This window comes from Leuresthes tenuis, unplaced genomic scaffold (assembly GCF_036924035.1).
Source record: "Leuresthes tenuis unplaced genomic scaffold, fLeuTen1.0.hap1 SCAF_1, whole genome shotgun sequence".
NCBI lineage: Eukaryota > Metazoa > Chordata > Actinopteri > Atheriniformes > Atherinopsidae > Leuresthes > Leuresthes tenuis.
This window is the reverse complement of record NW_027325355.1, coordinates 31,043,452-31,064,651: the sequence shown is the minus strand read 5'-3', so window position 1 is coordinate 31,064,651 and position 21,200 is coordinate 31,043,452. Positions and strand designations below refer to the sequence as shown.

Here is a 21,200-nt window from a genome sequence, read left to right as displayed (position 1 = left end):
TTGGATGCTGGATTTCTTAAACACTTCCCTTCAGAAACAGACTCTGATTAAATTCTACCTCCAAACCTTTCCCCTCACTCATGGTGGTGTCAGCAGCTGGTCCCGTTACAGTCACTTCTAGCTCTACAAAGACCAACACGGTGACGCCTGAACGCTGACCCGGAGGCTTTAAAAGCTCCCGTTACAAAGCAGCCCGAAGCGGTGACTTTCCCTCCTGATGGCAGCTGCAGAGAGGATTTCAGTGTTTCCAGCAGCCGGCTGGACTGCGACTCCTCTGTGGGTCGGAAACATGCAGATCGCAGCAACATGTCGACTGTGTCACACTCAGATTTATCTGCCTCTTTAGTTCACATTCTGGTCCTTGTTGGATCTTTCTTTACTCCAACATTACAGCTGCTGGGATATCCAGCAACACAGTTAAACACACATTTTATTCACAAATGACCATCAATAGAAATGAAGAAAGGACTGGAAGAGGAAGAAGTTTCCAAGGAATCATTCAGAAGAGTTTCAACCAGAAAGTGACTGAATCCATGAATCTGAAAAGGTGTTTCTGAGTGAAAGAGACAGACATGTAGAGACTGAACTATCTGTTCAACAGTGATTCTCTGACAGGAGGAAACTCTTTATGCTCAACACAGAGACACTGAGGAACCAGAGGACCTGAACCCAAACCCAGGAAGCAGAGGTTCTTCTTCAGTGAATGTGGTGTTGAAGGTGTGGAGGTGGATCAGTGTGTCAGAGGAGACTCTGTAGAAGGACAGAGTGCCAGCAGGACGGTCCAAATACACTGCTGCTCTGTGAGAGGAGGAGGAGGAGGAGGAGGAGATGTCTGTTACTTTGTTATTGTGCCTGACAGAGTAACCAAAACGATCACAGCAGCTCAGACTCCAGGACTGATCGTTCCATCCAAACACACAGTCACTGCCTCTTCCTCTCCTGCCGATTCTTCTGTAACTCACTGATATAGAAACTCTTCCTCTCCACTCGACCTCCCAGAAACAGCGACCAGTCAGAACATTTCTACACAGCAGCTGAGGATAGTCATCAAATCTGCCTGGATGATCAGGATATGACTGAACCTCCTCCTCCACACATGTCACCTTCCTGTTGTTGTCAGACAGTTTCAGTTTCCTGTTCACTGTGTTTGTGTCGATGGTGAGTCGACAGGAATCTGATGGAGAGAACAAACACAATCCAGCTGCAGTTATTGATCTATCACCTGTTCACTTTGATCAGTGAGGGATGTGACAGTGAAGATGGCTGGATGTCATGAATCAGATGAAGAACACTTACACTTCCTCAGACCTGGTGTCAGCCATCGTTCTCCAGCAGGCTCCACCCTGAAAGGAGGAAAAGAACTGCTAGATTTTTCAGGACTCCACAACTAGTACCTAGAATGAGCCAGTCACATTCCAGCTTATGCTGGAGGAGTTGTGGAGCACATCCTGCCAATCAGAGCCATTTATTCTGGTTCTGTCCCAAACTAAAGACACTCTGGGGAGAGGTCTTTGATGCTCTTAAAGAGCTTTTCCAGCAGGATATACCTCGGGATCCTGCTGTGGCTCTATTAGGAGTGATGCCTAAAGGACTGAATGGGGGGGCAGAGAAACATCTTTTAAATATATTACTTACAGCAGCACTGAAGTGTGCAACTGTTAGATGGTTGAAACCAGCCCCCCTTCATATAACAGATGGATCCAGAAGGTTTGGGACCTCTATCAGATGGAGCACATTTGTAAGCCCAGAACTGTCCTGGTGAAACAGGAAGGCTGGATGGAGCAGTAGGCTGGACTACAGGAGCACTGTGGTGAGTTTAAACGACTCACTGAGGCAACGGCACATCTTTGAATTGATGCCGGCTTTATAGAAAAGAGGAGGATCTGCACCAAAGCCATCGTCTCCAGAACATTTGGTGTCGCTGCAGCCATTTTCCCGACTCTTTGTGAACAGGTCTTACTGAGTTAGGAGTCCTGGAGGACTTTAAGCTCTCCTACAGTTAGGAGCTACTTTTAGGCTGAAGATCCTTTGTGAATACGGCCACTGACCTGTTGATAGACCGGTTCAGAGACTTGTATGAATCTCATTTTCTTCCACTCGGTTCACATTACATTCTGTACTGACATCAGTTTAGAACTGAAATTAGATGGTTGAAACCAGCCCCCCCTTCATATAACAGATGGATCCAGAAGGTTTGGGACATTACATTATTATTATCTTTCTGGATAATATCGTATCTTTATGAACACAATAAGGCTGGTTAGCCTTCCTCCCCTCCCAGCTCTTTCCCATTATCCACACAGCGCCTCACCGTGTTTCTGTCTGACTGTGGATGTGATTTAATATATTTAATGTGTGCTCTGTCAGTCAGTCTGATATCAAGTCATGTGGAGCTCAGAGGATTGCTGAAGTTTGCTCTGGTGGCTTTATCTCTGAGCTGAAACACATCCAGTTCCACACACTGTTCTCTGGATGTGTTGGAGCCGTCAGAGAGCCGGTCCAGCTGAAGATCCCCCATGTGGGCGTATGGAGGGAGGGACGCAGGTCTGACCCACATGTACGCGTTTCCACATGACGGTGAACATGGTTTATAAATCTCTGTGCTAAGCTAGGCTAACGTGTCCTGGACCCATCTCTGAGTCTGATCCAGGGTCAGACACTTCTCACTGTTGTTCCTGCAGATGTTCTCCTTGGAGAGCTCCTCCACAAACATCTGCTGTTCGTGTTCAACCAGTGTTTCTGCTGTGAGCAAAGGAAAAAGGCTCCGACATGTGGGATTGTTCATGTAACACTCAGCAGGAATCAGAAACTCAGGCTGAGTGCAGCACAGAGAACATGTTTCCAGCTCTTACTCCTCTATCAGACACCGTGTGGCTGCAGCAGGCCTCTCCATACCTGAGTTTGTGTGGATCCTTCAGTGCGGCCATCAGCAGCTTCACTCCTGAGGCTCCTGGATGGTTGTAGCTCAGGTCCAGCTCTCTCAGATGGGAGTGGTTGGAGGTCACAGCTTCAGCCAGAGAAGCACAGCCTTCCTCTGTGATCAGACATCCTGACAGGCTGCAGACACACAAAACAACACAGAAACTCAGAGAACTGCTCTGAAGCTGAAGTTCATCAAATGTTCAGAGAAACTGGAACCGTCTCAAATTACTGACTTTGTGTCTTCATCAATCTGAGTCACAATCAAACTACACACACGTGGATGATTTTAGCCCCGAATACATGCAGACGCTCCCCTGCTGAGTCCTTCCCAGATAAAAATATGGTCTGCACCACAGTGAGAGCAGCAGGAGAGAAGAAGCTGATTTAACTGATGTGAAACTGAGGGAAGCAGAGAAAATTAAATCTGGTTTATTTGCTGATCTCAGTTCTGGAATCAGCAACAGAAGAAAATCTGCTGGATGGAAAAGGAAAGGCAAAGGAGCCTGCAGAGGGAAGAAAGAAATGTCGGCATTAGAAACGAAACATTAGAAACACATCAGGTGGCAGAAGGACGGCATCGATGGTCCACCAGAAACTGGTGTGATTCTGTGGCAGCGTGTGCAGGCTGTTGTATGTATTTACCTCTGCTGCTTCAGTGCTTTGGACCAAACTGTTACAGCGTTCAAACACACATCATCTTCTGTCTGGGCTTTTAATAAAGGGACGTCTTTGGGAAACTTTGCTTCCAAATCAGCTGCTTTTTGGTGGCAGAGTTTCAGAGCCGATTAGAAGCAGCTCTACATTTCAGCTGAGCCTGATCGCAGCTGTATCAGGACATTGTTTCCAAACCAGTTGTAATCCTACAAATAACGAGGAACGTTCACGATCAAAATGTGGACACTCAGGCAGCTGCTGGACGCAGTCGGCCCGGGAGATTGATGTCACAGATGCTTACTTTCACATCAGAATTCATCCAGACCACAGACAGTTTGAGGTTTCCGTCCTACGGATACCAGGTGCTGCCCTTCGGTCTGCCATTTAGAGGAGTTTCTGTGGGTGCACACTTCTGTTCGGTTCTACCGCTTGGATGTGACGGGCCCTGCGGTGGCTCGCTCTGTTCTTTCTGCTGGTTCTGACCCAGGTTTGCTGTGTACACGTGTCCCATACCATAAGTGTCGTCCCGAGGGAATCGACTGAAAGGGAACGTAATGTCATGCACATAAATTCAGTGAGAAGGAACGAGCGACAACACCTGTTCACAGCTTGTTAGCCCCGCCCATCAGCTGGGCTCAGGAGGACAACTCGCTCAGAGAACTTTGTAGGAACCTTCACTCTACATCATTTATTGGATGGAAACGTAGCCCAAAGGAAACTGACCAAATGAGACAAAAAAAGACTGTCCAGCTTCTTCCAGGTTCAGGCTCCAGGTTCAGGAAAAGTTCCTGTGGTGTCAGAGGCCTGTCAGAAGCTGCTGGACCAATCATACAAAGACCATTCACAGGTGTTCTGTTCGCTGCTCATTAAAACACTGATGCATCCTGACCTGAGTGCTTCCAGTCTGCAGTTTGGATTCTTCAGTCCAGCAGACACCTGCTTCACTCCTGAATCCTGCAGGTCGTTGTTACTCAGGTCCAGTTCTGTCAGCCTGGAGGACTGGGAGCTGAGAGCTGAGGACAGGGCTGCACATCCTTTACCTGAGAGGACACAGCTGCTCAGTCTGAGGAGGAAATAACAAGATAAATCTGTAACTTTCTCTCCTATGAAAACAGCAGCAGTATATTCATACACATCCCTCTATCTCTGCACTTACACAGCTTTGTTGGATGCTTTGACCACTGGCAGCAGCCTCAGAAGAGCCTCCTCTGAAGCAGAGTATTTATTCAGGTCAAACACATCCAGATGTTTTCCTGATGACAGTAAGATGAAGACCAGAGCTGACCACTGAGCAGGAGACAGATAATCTGTGGAGAGACTTCCTGAACTCAGGGCCTGTTGGATCTCCTCCACCAGAGAACGATCATTCAGTTCATTCAGACAGTGGAACAGATTGATGCTTCTCTCTGCAGACAGATTCTCACTGATCTTCTCCTTGATGTAATAAACTGTTTCCTGAATGGTCTGTGAGCTACTTCCTGTCTGTGAGCTACTTCCTGCCTGTGAGCTACTTCCTGTCTGTGAGCTACTTCCTGCCTGTGAGCTACTTCCTGCCTGTGAGCTACTTCCTGTCTGTGTCAGCAGGCCTCGTAGGAGCCTCTGATTGGTCTGCAGTGAAAGACCCAAGAGGAAGCGGAGGAACAGGTCCAGGTGTCCATTTGGACTCTGTAAGGCCTTGTTCACAGCAGTCTGGTAGAAGAGAGTCTCTTTAAGTGTTTCAGACTCCTGAGACGTTGATTCTTCTCCCATCAGGTTGACTCCAGAGCTGATGAAGGTCAGATGGACATGAAGAGCAGCCAGAAACTCCTGAACACTCAGATGGATGAAGCAGAACACCTTCTCCTGGTACAGCCCTCTCTCCTCTTTAAAGATCTGTGTGAACACTCCTGAGCACACTGAGGCTGCTGAGATATCGATGCCACACTCTGTCAGGTCTGATTCATAGAAGATCAGGTTTCCTTTCTGCAGCTGCTCAAAAGCCAGTTTTCCCAGAGACTCAATCATCTTCCTGCTCTCTGGACTCCAGTGTGGATCTGTCTCAGCTCCTCCATCATACTTGACCTTCTTCACTTTGGCCTGAACCACCAGGAAGTGGATGAACATCTCAGTCAGGGTCTTGGGTAGCTCTCCTCCCTCTCTGGTTTCCAACACATCCTCCAGAACTGTAGCAGTGATCCAGCAGAAGACTGGGATGTGGCACATGATGTGGAGGCTTCGTGATGTCTGGATGTGGGAGATGATCCTGCTGGCCTGCTCTGAATCTCTGAATCTCTTCCTGAAGTACTCCTCCTTCTGTGGGTCAGTGAACCCTCTGACCTCTGTCACCATGCCAACACAGCCAGGAGGGATCTGATTGGCTGCTGCAGGCCGTGTGGTTATCCAGAGGCGAGCCGAGGGAAGCAGGTTCCCCCTGATGAGGTTTGTCAGCAGCACATCCACTGAGGTGGACTCTGTAGCATCAGTCAGGGGCTCCTTGCTGTGGAAGTCCAGAGGAAGTCGACACTCATCCAGACCGTCAAAGATGAACACAACCTGGAACTGTTCAAAGCTGCAGATTCCTGCTGCTTTGGTTTCAGTAAAGAAGTGATGCTCTGTGAGAGGAGGAGGAGGAGGAGGAGGAGATGTCTGTTACTTTGTTATTGTGCCTGACAGAGTAACCAAAACGATCACAGCAGCTCAGACTCCAGGACTGATCGTTCCATCCAAACACACAGTCACTGCCTCTTCCTCTCCTGCCGATTCTTCTGTAACTCACTGATATAGAAACTCTTCCTCTCCACTCGACCTCCCAGAAACAGCGACCAGTCAGAACATTTCTACACAGCAGCTGAGGATAGTCATCAAATCTGCCTGGATGATCAGGATATGACTGAACCTCCTCCTCCACACATGTCACCTTCCTGTTGTTGTCAGACAGTTTCAGTTTCCTGCTCACTGTGTTTGTGTCGATGGTGAGTCGACAGGAATCTGATGGAGAGAACAAACACAATCCAGCTGCAGTTATTGATCTATCACCTGTTCACTTTGATCAGTGAGGGATGTGACAGTGAAGATGGCTGGATGTCATGAATCAGATGAAGAACACTTACACTTCCTCAGACCTGGTGTCAGCCATCGTTCTCCAGCAGGCTCCACCCTGAAAGGAGGAAAAGAACTGCTAGATTTTTCAGGACTCCACAACTAGTACCTAGAATGAGCCAGTCACATTCCAGCTTATGCTGGAGGAGTTGTGGAGCACATCCTGCCAATCAGAGCCATATATTCTGGTTCTGTCCCAAACTAAAGACACTCTGGGGAGAGGTCTTTGATGCTCTTAAAGAGCTTTTCCAGCAGGATATACCTCGGGATCCTGCTGTGGCTCTATTAGGAGTGATGCCTAAAGGACTGAATGGGGGGGCAGAGAAACATCTTTTAAATATATTACTTACAGCAGCACTGAAGTGTGCAACTGTTAGATGGTTGAAACCAGCCCCCCTTCATATAACAGATGGATCCAGAAGGTTTGGGACCTCTATCAGATGGAGCACATTTGTAAGCCCAGAACTGTCCTGGTGAAACAGGAAGGCTGGATGGAGCAGTAGGCTGGACTACAGGAGCACTGTGGTGAGTTTAAACGACTCACTGAGGCAACGGCACATCTTTGAATTGATGCCGGCTTTATAGAAAAGAGGAGGATCTGCACCAAAGCCATCGTCTCCAGAACATTTGGTGTCGCTGCAGCCATTTTCCCGACTCTTTGTGAACAGGTCTTACTGAGTTAGGAGTCCTGGAGGACTTTAAGCTCTCCTACAGTTAGGAGCTACTTTTAGGCTGAAGATCCTTTGTGAATACGGCCACTGACCTGTTGATAGACCGGTTCAGAGACTTGTATGAATCTCATTTTCTTCCACTCGGTTCACATTACATTCTGTACTGACATCAGTTTAGAACTGAAATTAGATGGTTGAAACCAGCCCCCCCTTCATATAACAGATGGATCCAGAAGGTTTGGGACATTACATTATTATTATCTTTCTGGATAATATCGTATCTTTATGAACACAATAAGGCTGGTTAGCCTTCCTCCCCTCCCAGCTCTTTCCCATTATCCACACAGCGCCTCACCGTGTTTCTGTCTGACTGTGGATGTGATTTAATATATTTAATGTGTGCTCTGTCAGTCAGTCTGATATCAAGTCATGTGGAGCTCAGAGGATTGCTGAAGTTTGCTCTGGTGGCTTTATCTCTGAGCTGAAACACATCCAGTTCCACACACTGTTCTCTGGATGTGTTGGAGCCGTCAGAGAGCCGGTCCAGCTGAAGATCCCCCATGTGGGCGTATGGAGGGAGGGACGCAGGTCTGACCCACATGTACGCGTTTCCACATGACGGTGAACATGGTTTATAAATCTCTGTGCTAAGCTAGGCTAACGTGTCCTGGACCCATCTCTGAGTCTGATCCAGGGTCAGACACTTCTCACTGTTGTTCCTGCAGATGTTCTCCTTGGAGAGCTCCTCCACAAACATCTGCTGTTCGTGTTCAACCAGTGTTTCTGCTGTGAGCAAAGGAAAAAGGCTCCGACATGTGGGATTGTTCATGTAACACTCAGCAGGAATCAGAAACTCAGGCTGAGTGCAGCACAGAGAACATGTTTCCAGCTCTTACTCCTCTATCAGACACCGTGTGGCTGCAGCAGGCCTCTCCATACCTGAGTTTGTGTGGATCCTTCAGTGCGGCCATCAGCAGCTTCACTCCTGAGGCTCCTGGATGGTTGTAGCTCAGGTCCAGCTCTCTCAGATGGGAGTGGTTGGAGGTCACAGCTTCAGCCAGAGAAGCACAGCCTTCCTCTGTGATCAGACATCCTGACAGGCTGCAGACACACAAAACAACACAGAAACTCAGAGAACTGCTCTGAAGCTGAAGTTCATCAAATGTTCAGAGAAACTGGAACCGTCTCAAATTACTGACTTTGTGTCTTCATCAATCTGAGTCACAATCAAACTACACACACGTGGATGATTTTAGCCCCGAATACATGCAGACGCTCCCCTGCTGAGTCCTTCCCAGATAAAAATATGGTCTGCACCACAGTGAGAGCAGCAGGAGAGAAGAAGCTGATTTAACTGATGTGAAACTGAGGGAAGCAGAGAAAATTAAATCTGGTTTATTTGCTGATCTCAGTTCTGGAATCAGCAACAGAAGAAAATCTGCTGGATGGAAAAGGAAAGGCAAAGGAGCCTGCAGAGGGAAGAAAGAAATGTCGGCATTAGAAACGAAACATTAGAAACACATCAGGTGGCAGAAGGACGGCATCGATGGTCCACCAGAAACTGGTGTGATTCTGTGGCAGCGTGTGCAGGCTGTTGTATGTATTTACCTCTGCTGCTTCAGTGCTTTGGACCAAACTGTTACAGCGTTCAAACACACATCATCTTCTGTCTGGGCTTTTAATAAAGGGACGTCTTTGGGAAACTTTGCTTCCAAATCAGCTGCTTTTTGGTGGCAGAGTTTCAGAGCCGATTAGAAGCAGCTCTACATTTCAGCTGAGCCTGATCGCAGCTGTATCAGGACATTGTTTCCAAACCAGTTGTAATCCTACAAATAACGAGGAACGTTCACGATCAAAATGTGGACACTCAGGCAGCTGCTGGACGCAGTCGGCCCGGGAGATTGATGTCACAGATGCTTACTTTCACATCAGAATTCATCCAGACCACAGACAGTTTGAGGTTTCCGTCCTACGGATACCAGGTGCTGCCCTTCGGTCTGCCATTTAGAGGAGTTTCTGTGGGTGCACACTTCTGTTCGGTTCTACCGCTTGGATGTGACGGGCCCTGCGGTGGCTCGCTCTGTTCTTTCTGCTGGTTCTGACCCAGGTTTGCTGTGTACACGTGTCCCATACCATAAGTGTCGTCCCGAGGGAATCGACTGAAAGGGAACGTAATGTCATGCACATAAATTCAGTGAGAAGGAACGAGCGACAACACCTGTTCACAGCTTGTTAGCCCCGCCCATCAGCTGGGCTCAGGAGGACAACTCGCTCAGAGAACTTTGTAGGAACCTTCACTCTACATCATTTATTGGATGGAAACGTAGCCCAAAGGAAACTGACCAAATGAGACAAAAAAAGACTGTCCAGCTTCTTCCAGGTTCAGGCTCCAGGTTCAGGAAAAGTTCCTGTGGTGTCAGAGGCCTGTCAGAAGCTGCTGGACCAATCATACAAAGACCATTCACAGGTGTTCTGTTCGCTGCTCATTAAAACACTGATGCATCCTGACCTGAGTGCTTCCAGTCTGCAGTTTGGATTCTTCAGTCCAGCAGACACCTGCTTCACTCCTGAATCCTGCAGGTCGTTGTTACTCAGGTCCAGTTCTGTCAGCCTGGAGGACTGGGAGCTGAGAGCTGAGGACAGGGCTGCACATCCTTTACCTGAGAGGACACAGCTGCTCAGTCTGAGGAGGAAATAACAAGATAAATCTGTAACTTTCTCTCCTATGAAAACAGCAGCAGTATATTCATACACATCCCTCTATCTCTGCACTTACACAGCTTTGTTGGATGCTTTGACCACTGGCAGCAGCCTCAGAAGAGCCTCCTCTGAAGCAGAGTATTTATTCAGGTCAAACACATCCAGATGTTTTCCTGATGACAGTAAGATGAAGACCAGAGCTGACCACTGAGCAGGAGACAGATAATCTGTGGAGAGACTTCCTGAACTCAGGGCCTGTTGGATCTCCTCCACCAGAGAACGATCATTCAGTTCATTCAGACAGTGGAACAGATTGATGCTTCTCTCTGCAGACAGATTCTCACTGATCTTCTCCTTGATGTAATAAACTGTTTCCTGAATGGTCTGTGAGCTACTTCCTGTCTGTGAGCTACTTCCTGCCTGTGAGCTACTTCCTGTCTGTGAGCTACTTCCTGCCTGTGAGCTACTTCCTGCCTGTGAGCTACTTCCTGTCTGTGTCAGCAGGCCTCGTAGGAGCCTCTGATTGGTCTGCAGTGAAAGACCCAAGAGGAAGCGGAGGAACAGGTCCAGGTGTCCATTTGGACTCTGTAAGGCCTTGTTCACAGCAGTCTGGTAGAAGAGAGTCTCTTTAAGTGTTTCAGACTCCTGAGACGTTGATTCTTCTCCCATCAGGTTGACTCCAGAGCTGATGAAGGTCAGATGGACATGAAGAGCAGCCAGAAACTCCTGAACACTCAGATGGATGAAGCAGAACACCTTCTCCTGGTACAGCCCTCTCTCCTCTTTAAAGATCTGTGTGAACACTCCTGAGCACACTGAGGCTGCTGAGATATCGATGCCACACTCTGTCAGGTCTGATTCATAGAAGATCAGGTTTCCTTTCTGCAGCTGCTCAAAAGCCAGTTTTCCCAGAGACTCAATCATCTTCCTGCTCTCTGGACTCCAGTGTGGATCTGTCTCAGCTCCTCCATCATACTTGACCTTCTTCACTTTGGCCTGAACCACCAGGAAGTGGATGAACATCTCAGTCAGGGTCTTGGGTAGCTCTCCTCCCTCTCTGGTTTCCAACACATCCTCCAGAACTGTAGCAGTGATCCAGCAGAAGACTGGGATGTGGCACATGATGTGGAGGCTTCGTGATGTCTGGATGTGGGAGATGATCCTGCTGGCCTGCTCTGAATCTCTGAATCTCTTCCTGAAGTACTCCTCCTTCTGTGGGTCAGTGAACCCTCTGACCTCTGTCACCATGCCAACACAGCCAGGAGGGATCTGATTGGCTGCTGCAGGCCGTGTGGTTATCCAGAGGCGAGCCGAGGGAAGCAGGTTCCCCCTGATGAGGTTTGTCAGCAGCACATCCACTGAGGTGGACTCTGTAGCATCAGTCAGGGGCTCCTTGCTGTGGAAGTCCAGAGGAAGTCGACACTCATCCAGACCGTCAAAGATGAACACAACCTGGAACTGTTCAAAGCTGCAGATTCCTGCTGCTTTGGTTTCAGTAAAGAAGTGATGAACAAGTTCCACCAAGCTGAACTTTTTCTCTTTCAGCACATTCAGCTCTCTGAAAGTGAATGGAAACAGGAGCTGGATGTCCTGGTTGGCTTTGCCTTCAGCCCAGTCCAGAGTGAACTTCTGTGTTAAGACTGTTTTCCCAATGCCAGCCACTCCCTTTGTCATCACTGCTCTGATTGGTTCGTCTCTTCCAGGTGGGAGTTTAAAGATGTCTTCTTGTCTGATGGATGTTTCTGCTCTGCCTGCTTTCCTGGATGCTGCTTCAATCTGTCTGACCTCATGTTCATCATTGACCTCTCCAGTCCCTCCCTCTGTGATGTAGAGTTCTGTGTAGATCTGATTCAGAGGGGTTGGGTTTCCTGCTTTAGGAATCCCCTCAAACACACACTGGAACTTCTTCTTCAGAGCAGATTTAAGTTTATAAACTGGAGAAAGTTCTGAATGAAGACAAGAAATAACATCAGTAAACAGACATTTCCACCCTGTAAAGAATGAGTATTTGAACGTGTGTTGTTCTGTGAGCTGAGACATCAGTAAATGTGTCATTTATCCAGCAGGTTAAATCTTTAGAGAAATCCTCTTACTGCTCTGCAGACGCTCAGCCAGCTCCTCCTGCTTCATTCTCCTCAGGAAGTGAACTGTGATCTTCACTAATGCCTCTCTGCTGCTCCTCTGCTCTTCATCCTCACCCTCCCTCTGACTCTCTAAGCATTCTGGGTAATCTGGGCTCAGAACCTTCTGGATCTTCTTCAGCTCCTCCTTCACAAAAGTGAGCATGTTGTCCTCCAGCAGCTGGAACAGAATACTATATGAATGAGCCAATCAGGCTGAAATCATGGAGCCAAACATCAGATCCATGTTGGACACACTGACAATCCGCTGGTCTGCAAAGTGCAGCCTGGAGATGACTGTGAACACAATAGATGGAAAAGTAGCTGCTGTACATGTACAGACCATAAATATGGAGTCCAGCTGTGTCTGATGCTGCTGGGCAGACTGACCACTGGGAACCTCTGGGCTCTGCTGGTCCACTCTGTGGAGGAATGATGAAGAATGAGCTCACATTGTGTCTGTCCACACAGAGACAAACACAAGGTAAAGGTCCATGGAGGGATGTGTGGATGTGAACAGTGAACGCAGCCATAAAGCAGCTGATTAACTCTGAAGCAGCACATCAGCAGCATCTGTGTCCCAGAAGATAAGAGCTCAGTGTGTCTCTAACAGTGGGAGGAAGCTGATGTCAGACCGGTCTGTGTTGGTCTGTTTTAAAGTTAATATAAGATTTTAAAATCAGGCATCGACCGGTTTGTTCATGTTGGACTGTTTGTAAAGCAGCTGAAATTGTTCAGAACATTTATTTTAGAAACAGCTCCTCTATAATAAATATCATTCTTAATATTTCACCTGTTTTAACATCCATTCTTTCCACTCTGACAGTTTCACATGTGAACATGAAATGATGTGAATAAGAGCTCACATCAAACACAAGTTGGAATAAGAACTGTTCAGAGTGACTCTGGAACATTTTACAGTGTTACACCATTTACACTCAGCTCACCTCAGAGGCCGCTGGTCTGCTTTAAAGTTAATATAATCAGGCATCGAGCGGTCGCTCCTCATGGACACACAGCTGGGTTCAGGTTCAGGTCTCTGAAAGCTGCTGATAGGAAAAAACACTTGTTTCATTTAAATTTACATGTTCAGTAAAATTCAGTTTGGATTAAAAAGTAAAAATGTGACATTTATGGTTTTAAAATATGAAAGTGTGACATTGAATCAAAGATTAATATCAGACTTGATGCACAGAATTACATCAATGACTGACATACAGATAAAATGATGCATCTGAAATAAATCAGCTGACAAACTCACTGTTTCTCTGATGAAACCAGCTGGTTTACATTCTTTTTTACTCCAGAGATTATTCTCTGCCGTTTAAAACTCTCTCACTCCACTGAAATAAAACCTGCATCCCCGCGTTCCTCGAACCCTTCTGGTTCTTACGGTCCTCAGATTATTTTCCTCGCTCTCACAGGTTTCTCACAGGAGGTCATAGTATCCATTCAGCCATTTCTGCTGGTTCTGCTGGGAGGGAGCTGGTGAAGCCGCAGCTGCTCACACACGATGACATCACTGCGATGACATCACTGCCGTGACATCACTGCCACATCACTGCGATGACATCACTGCCATGACATCACTGCCATGACATCTCTCTTCTGCTGCAGCCATTTCAACTATGACTCACTTGACTTTTCACCTTCTTTATAGAATATTTTGCTAATTAAGAATCCAGAAAATGCTTTTCTAGTACAAATCAGCAGCTACATTTTCACATATTTCTGCATCGTTTCTCTTCTTCTGCTAAATTTTCACTGTTGGTTTTGCATTTCCCTTCTTTTCTTCTTCTTCTTCTCTTGTTTTTAACCCTTTTACTGCTGAGACTTCTGCATCTTTTCAAACCTTTAACCAGTTCTTACCTACTTGGGCATCTTCAGGCATCCTCATTACTTCAACCTATTCCAGCCCATTGTCTCTTTCCTCCAGTTTTCTGCCTTCATCCAGCTCCAGCTCCTTTCAGAAATACCTTTCAACTCTTTAATCAAGTCTTCACTTCTTCCAACAGCTTGGAATCATTCCGCTGTTTTCTTTTAACATTCAAAGTCCTTCAACCCTTCAGTTCCTTCAGATGTTTTTTACTAAAGTTGAACTTTTTTCTGCTGCTTTGGCATCTTCAGGCGTCTTCATAACTTCCATCTTGAAGTAAAATGTGAGCCCATTTCCTTCCAGTCCATTGTTCAGATCAGCTGCTTTGCATTAAACCAGTTTTCTTTCTTCTCTGTTTCCCATTTAACAGTGTTCTGGTGATCCATTTAACCTTTGACCTTTCTCATGAGAACTGTTCATCTCTGTGGTGAAATCGTCTTCAGCTCTCACTTCTGCACTTTTAAAATTCAATTTAAGGTCCAATTAGGCTGGAATTCATTTAATTTAACTCTCAGAATGACTCAGCAACATTTCAAGACTTTTCCCTTTAAATCCTTTTGTTGTTTTTAACCCTTCAGCTTTTCTTTGCTGACACTTCTGCCTTTTTCCAATCAGCTTCAATTCGTTTCACTAATTTCTTTTTCAACTTCAAATTCCTTCAACCAAAGCCTTAGCAACAGTTTTACTGCTAAAATTTTCACTATTTTAGCTTTTTTAGCATGGTCAGCTAACCCCATGCAGCTCATAAGCATTCTCACTGCTGTTTGGCAGGAACAGTTCTAAATAATTTAGAACATTTACACTCACCTCTGAGAGGACGGATGTTGGCCTGATTTGAAGTCAATAGGAAGACCCTTTGACTGGTCGCTCTTAAAGGACACACAGCTGGGTTCAGGTCCTGGTTCAGGCTCATTTTCAGGTCCAGGTCCAGGTTCAGGTCCAAGTTCTGGTCCAGGTTCAGGTCCAGGTTCTGGTCTCTGGTGGATCCTGATGGGAAAACAAAGCTTTTAAGCCTGCATGCATGATATACTTAATTACCTTTAAATCAAATAACTGATGTTAACTTACTCTGCTTTTGAGGCTTGTAATTTGGGTTCAGGTCCAGGTTCTGGTTCTGGTTCAGGTCCAGGCTGGTTCCTGTGAATAAAGGTGGTTTGGTGATGTGAGCTCTGACATGGAGAAGAGTCGTGGACAGTTAGAGACGGTGGTCTCACCTCTTAGAGGATGGATGTTGCTCTGATTTGAAAGTAATCTCAAGACCCTTTGACTGGTCGCTCTTAAAGGACACACAGCTGGGTTCTGGTCCTGGTTCAGGCTCATTTTCAGGTCCAGGTCCAGGTTCTGGTTCAGGTCCAGACTGGTTCCTGTGAATAAAGGTGGTTTGGTGATGTGAGCTCTGACATGGAGAAGAGTCGTGGACAGGTAGAGACGGTGGTCTCACCTCTGAGCTTTGCTCCGGCTCTCATGTTCCCCACACAGAGTGGTTTTAGTGTCCTCACACTGATCCATGCTGCTGGATTCACATCAGCTCACACACTTCCTGCCTTCAGCTGCAGAGGAAACAGTCAAAGAGTAAAAAATCTCTTCAATAATTTGTCCAAGTAAATCACAACTTTTTTTGATTTGGGAATTTTTAAAAGGAATTTTAATCTACTTTTCCTCATGAATTAATAATTATTTATAATTCTCAAAACTCATTTTCTTCAGTAACTTCTGTCACCGTCAGACATTTGTTCATCATTAGAATGTTTTACAAGTAAACGCATCATTTGATTAACTTGTCAAAACCAGCACTGAAGTGAAGTTAGAATGCAGCTGCAGGCTGTGATAATGATGTTAATAAAGAGCAAACTACTGCAACACAAATAAAACTAGAAGACTTTCATTTGGATGCTACTGCAGCATAAACCTCTTTTCAACTTGTCCGTTTGCAAACCCGATTAATGGGAAAGTCGGGAAGCTTTCTGAAGCTTTCTGTTCAGTAAAGGTTCGTACTGAACAGGCAGAAATATTCAGGAAACATCCTCACTCTGAGGCTCCTGAGCGCAGCTGTGTCCGGTTCAACTCCAGGCTCTGGGCCCTTTGCTGGGAAGTGTATTCGTCCAGAAAACTCAGTCGCAGCTCATTTTCCGGCATTATAATAAAACATAAAAAAGATAAAACAGCTGAAGTCCCACCCAGAAACAGACAGACTCTGATGTGTGAACATCTGTCCTGCCACAGCTTTGACTGTGGCTCACTTCAACAGGTGGAAGCTTTGAACAAACCCCTCCGTGTCTGAGGGAGTCTGCGCTGACATCCATGTTATCTTATTGTGAAAGGGGACACAGGAAGCAGCAGGAAGCTGCTGTGTCTGACTGTAACAGAGGAGCTGATGCTTTAATTCTATGAAGATCAGTTCTTCATGTAGAAAACAAACATCATCAGCTGATCATCGTGTTGTTTGATTCCAGTTGATCAATAATCTGATGATCATGTAGATTTGTCTTAAAACTCAAAAGTGATCAAAGTTTGTTCTGAAATAAGAAGTGAACGTGTTCCCCGAACATTACCGAGCAGAAACAAACAGGAAAGTTACTGAAGACAAAGTTCAAGCTTACAGTTGTTCCAACAGTCCAAAGTGTTGAGGAAGAAGACTCTCCACTCAACGTGTGACACGGGCTGACAGGAATGAGTCAGAGCTCCACCTGACGGAGGCAGCACAGGTAGAACCTGTCCTACCAGCGGAGTCAAGTCCCTGAACAACAGCCTCTGATCTGAAGGTGCTGCTTCCCTCTGGTCTCCTTTTCCATTTATTCTAGCGTTGTCTTTGATTCAGCCTCTAAATTCCACTCTGCCAGGGGACACCTGAACGCCTCTCTGCCTCCTTCGGACTGCTCTTTGCATCAGACTCACTCAGAGTGCATCTCATTAAAGCTTCAGCTGCTAACTTGAATCAAAGCGACTTCTTGTGATGCTTCCTAAAACTGTCCCTGGGCCCAGTACGACACGAGACTTGTAATCTGTGACAAAGAGCAGCTCCGCTGGTCCCACCCACTGCGATGTGCAAGAATTTACCGAGACAAAGCAACCAATCAGAGCCAGAGCAGCGTCTCACGGCGTGCCTGACATCTGTCAATCACTGCTCACACACAGGCTGCGACCCGCCCCTCCCTCCGCCCACGCTGCCGGCTGTCAGAGCAGCTCTGTGAGCGGCGGCTGGAGGCCAGAGAAAGCTGTGACGCTTTTGGTGTGAACGCCCGGGGCTGAGCTGATAGAAACACTTTATATTCTGTTGGCTTCAACAACAGTTTTAATCAACATCACCCTGTCTGAGCAGCCACGACAACAGATCTGAGCGTGTGCAAACAGCTGCTGCCGGCAGACAGATGAAGACAGAACAACTGGCTGCTGCTGGCAGCTGTTTGTCTGAAAACTTCCTCCATTTGTCTCCAGCTGCTTCTGAACAAACTCAAAGGCAGCAAACAGGTGAGATGAGTCTGTAACTCTGCAGAGAGTCACAAGCTGAGCCGAAGTCTCCATATTCACACATTTAAAAACAAATCTCCAGCCCACAAACTAAGATCTGAACACATCTCATCGTGTTTTCACACTTTCTGCCTTCTTCATACTCTGACTGGGATTCAGTTCCACTCCTCTGTTTCCTCCTTCCTGAACTGAGTGCTGTAACAGAGCTGTTTCCCTGCAGGGTCAATAAAGTTTCTGCAGTCATTCTGATCAGCTGCTTCCTGCTGAAGCAGCAACACTTTGACAGACTAAAGAAGCTGAAACATGAGAGACTCACAGCAGTGTTCCTCACAGATGGAGGAGTTGGGTGGTTGGAGCTGCAGAGCGCTGACAGACGGAGGACTTCATCCGAGCTGAGCTGGAAACACTGACGGACTCACACTCGGCCCTCCTTTAAGAAGACTCGTCTCTGTTCCACCTGACCTGTAAAACCTGAAGGTTCAGTTCTCTGGAAGCTTTAGTTTCCTGATGGAGGAAAGATAAAACAGCTGAAGTCCCACCCAGAAACAGACAGATCAGTGATGTGTGAACATCTGTCCTGCAGCAGTCCTGCCACAGCTTTGACTGTGGCTCACTTCAACAGGTGGAAGCTTTGAACAAACCCCTCCGTGTCTGAGGGAGTCTGTGCGACTCCCACCTGAACAATGAGGCTTCAGACATCGTTGCAGGTAAACCGCTGCTGTCAGCTGGAATGTTGTCAGATTTCTGTCACCACCAGAGCCGGATTAAATGAACGGACGACACCAGGCAGTATTTTTTGGTCCCTCCATCGATGTCATTTATGAACTGAAATCTGAAACTTACCAAAGTTACTGAGAAAAGTTAATTCACTATTCCCTCTTTTCCTTTCCAAATCCACCTGTCAGGTAAGTATCTAAATTTGATGTCTAATTCTTAGTTTAGTGCTAATTTAGTTATTATTCTAATTGTCTAGTTTAATTCAGTATTTTAATCCTATTTTAGTGTGTTTCTTACTGGCAGGTGGTTTCCTAAACTTATGCCTCTCAATCAAAACAATAAGCAAATATAAATAAAAATAGTTACAACAGTAAAAGTAGGCTATTCAATCACAATATATCACAAATAAACTAAATCAACTTCTCTGACAGTCCAGGTTCAGTTCAGACTGTAAAGTCTGACCAGCTGAACTGAAGAATTAATAATATTAATAATAATTCATTAAAATGTTAAAGAATGAGGGGGTGATGATGAGGAGGGTCACACACAAGCTCCTGGCCTTGGAAGCACAAGCCAGGAAAATAATCAGTATAAATCTAAAACACACCTTCTAAATTATGCTATGTTATCGTTAGATTATAATATCATTTATATTGTTAATATAGAGTAAAAAAAAACAAAAACACACCTATCTATAATTGCAAACCGGATCAGCTGATAGTCAGTTGATCCCAGCAATGCTAACGCTGTTAGCTGTTAGCATTTAAAATTAGCCGTTGGTAGCTAAAACACACCTTCTAAATTATGCTATGTTATCATTAGATTATAATATAATTTATATTATTAATATAGAGTAAAAAAACAACAAAACACACCTATCTATAATTACAAACCGGATCAGCTGATCCCAGCCACGCTAACGCTGTTAGCTGTTCATGTTTAACATTAGCCGTTGGTGGCTAAAACACACCTTCTAAATTATGTTATCATTGTAATATTATTTTTTTTTATCTTAGTGATAATGATATCCAAGTTATTTATCTTATTAATATTTCGAACAAAAAACACCAAAAACAAACCATCTGTATTTACATATTTACAAACCGGATCAGCTGATAGTCAGCTGATCCCAGCCACCTAACGCTGTTAGTTGTTAGCATTTAAAATTAGCCGTTGGTAGCTAAAACACACCTTCTAAATTATGCTATGTTATCATTAGATTATAATATTGTTTATATTATTAATATAGAGTAAAAACAAAACAAAAACAAAACACACCGATCTATAATTACAAACCGGATCACCTGCTAGTCAGCTGATCCCAGCCACCGGCAGCAATGCTAACGCTGTTAGCTGTTAATGTTTAACATTAGCCGTTGGTAGCTAAAACACACCTTCTAAATTATGTTATCATCCATCCATCCATTTTCTATACCGTTAATCGGGTAATGTTATCATTGTAATATTATTTTTGATCTTATTAATATTTCGAACAAAAAACACAACCGATCTGTATTTACATATTTACAAACCGGATCAGCTGATAGTCAGCTGATCCAATGCTAACGCTGTTAGCCGTTAACATTAGCCGTTGGTAGCTTGCCAACGTTTCTTTTTTCTTTTTCTTTTCAGTTCCAGGGCTACTTTGTGACGGGATATATATTTTTTTAACTCACCAAAGGTGTTTGATTTAAAACAGCAGGATTATTACTGTTCCAGGAGGGGTTTCTTCTTCTTTCCTTGTCTTTTTATTTTCTGTTGGTCTGTCTCTGACTCCGTCTCTCAAGGCGCAGCTCTGAGAGCGCCTTTATATCAGGGGACTGTTGTTATGGTTACGCTACAATATATATAAAGGTATTTATGTCGTAAATGAATTATTATTTATTCATTTAAATCATGTAACCTACATATAAATCAAGTAATTTAAATAAAATTATTATTAATTTTGTGGTGGCGCTCCTTTATTTCTTCTTTTACCACTTCTCGAGTCAGTCAAAAAAGAAACACTTTTTCCACGCGAGCGACGAGACACGACAACTTCCTTTGTCTTTTAAAATGTTTACTTAAAAACAACAAAGCAAATTACAAGATCTGCCGCTCGGTCAGAAGACTGCGTTGCTTCCACCATGTTCTGACTCAAACTAAAGTCAATTAGCCTACCGTAGCTAACGTTATATAATGACGTCACATCATAGAAATTAGAGCATAGAAACATTTTTGAACCTTTTACACATTACTAATTGTGTATTTTAAACCAACATACTCTAAACCTATAGAATTACAATGAAATTATCATCATTCATATTTAACTGTTTTTAACTTAAATTATTACTGCTTAACTAGCACTTACAAATTTATTCAATATGTCCAGTAACCAGGGGTTACACCATCATTAAATAACTTGATCCTAATGTTTGAAGCAGGAAGACTTTTTTTTTTTTCACTGTTCTTTACTTTTCTGCTCAGACAGCCAAGGAAAACGAGCCTGAATTGGGTGAACAACAAATCTTGTCCCTTCTCCTGGATCCCATATTCACACCCGTGATTAAGAATAGGAACAAGAAGACAAACCTGAACCCTTCACGTTTATTCAGAAACTGTCCAACAATAAATAACAATGAATAAAACCGGCAGCACTTCCTACGGAAACCGTTTAGCATGCTCAGGGATAACCTCCAGCCTTCCAGCATCGCAGCAGAAACAGTCTTCACGGCTTCATCACCAGCTTGTGGAGAAATAATCAAATGTAAACTTAAGATGAAATATATTTCATGTCATCATAGTAGAAAGTATAGCAATATATTATATATTTGATTTGTATGCATCTCTATATTTGATTTTAATATTCTCTAACTTAAGAAGTTAATATTCTTTCACTTCTTTTGAACCTTCTCAGCCATAAATAAACTCTAACTGTAGAGGGGTGGGGGGGGGGGGGGGGGGTGTCACATAGCCGCTGATCTACGTTATAAAAGTTATTTTTAGTGAGTCACA

The 21,200-nt window shown here is 45.0% G+C and overlaps 1 protein-coding gene across 1 annotated transcript; it reads right to left on the bottom strand.

Moving 5' to 3' along the window:
* Window positions 1-471: 471 nt before the first annotated feature.
* Window positions 472-15,559, bottom strand: LOC140291151 (uncharacterized). The gene is made up of 14 exons (XM_072379394.1): window positions 15,463-15,559; window positions 15,236-15,385; window positions 12,489-12,567; window positions 12,119-12,326; window positions 10,102-11,971; window positions 9,835-10,008; window positions 8,265-8,426; window positions 6,666-6,712; window positions 6,167-6,543; window positions 4,733-6,114; window positions 4,466-4,639; window positions 2,896-3,057; window positions 1,297-1,343; window positions 472-1,174 (listed from the first exon to the last, which is right to left on the bottom strand). Exons 1-14 carry the CDS (start codon window positions 15,528-15,530, stop codon window positions 633-635), a joined length of 5,442 nt encoding a protein of 1,813 aa, XP_072235495.1. The 5' UTR covers window positions 15,531-15,559; the 3' UTR covers window positions 472-632.
* Window positions 15,560-21,200: the final 5,641 nt, after the last annotated feature.

Bases quoted from the DNA above. Each gene is read 5' to 3' on its own strand.
- LOC140291151 (XM_072379394.1), bottom strand. From the start codon at position 15,530: ATGGATCAGTGTGAGGACACTAAAACCACTCTGTGTGGGGAACATGAG. The intron at 10,009-10,101 runs GTAAGTGCAGAG...TTTCCTCCTCAG, and splicing joins AAAGCATCCAACAAAGCTGT to ACTGAGCAGCTGTGTCCTCT. The intron at 8,427-9,834 runs GTCAGGATGCAT...GTGTGTCTGCAG, and splicing joins TGCAGACTGGAAGCACTCAG to CCTGTCAGGATGTCTGATCA.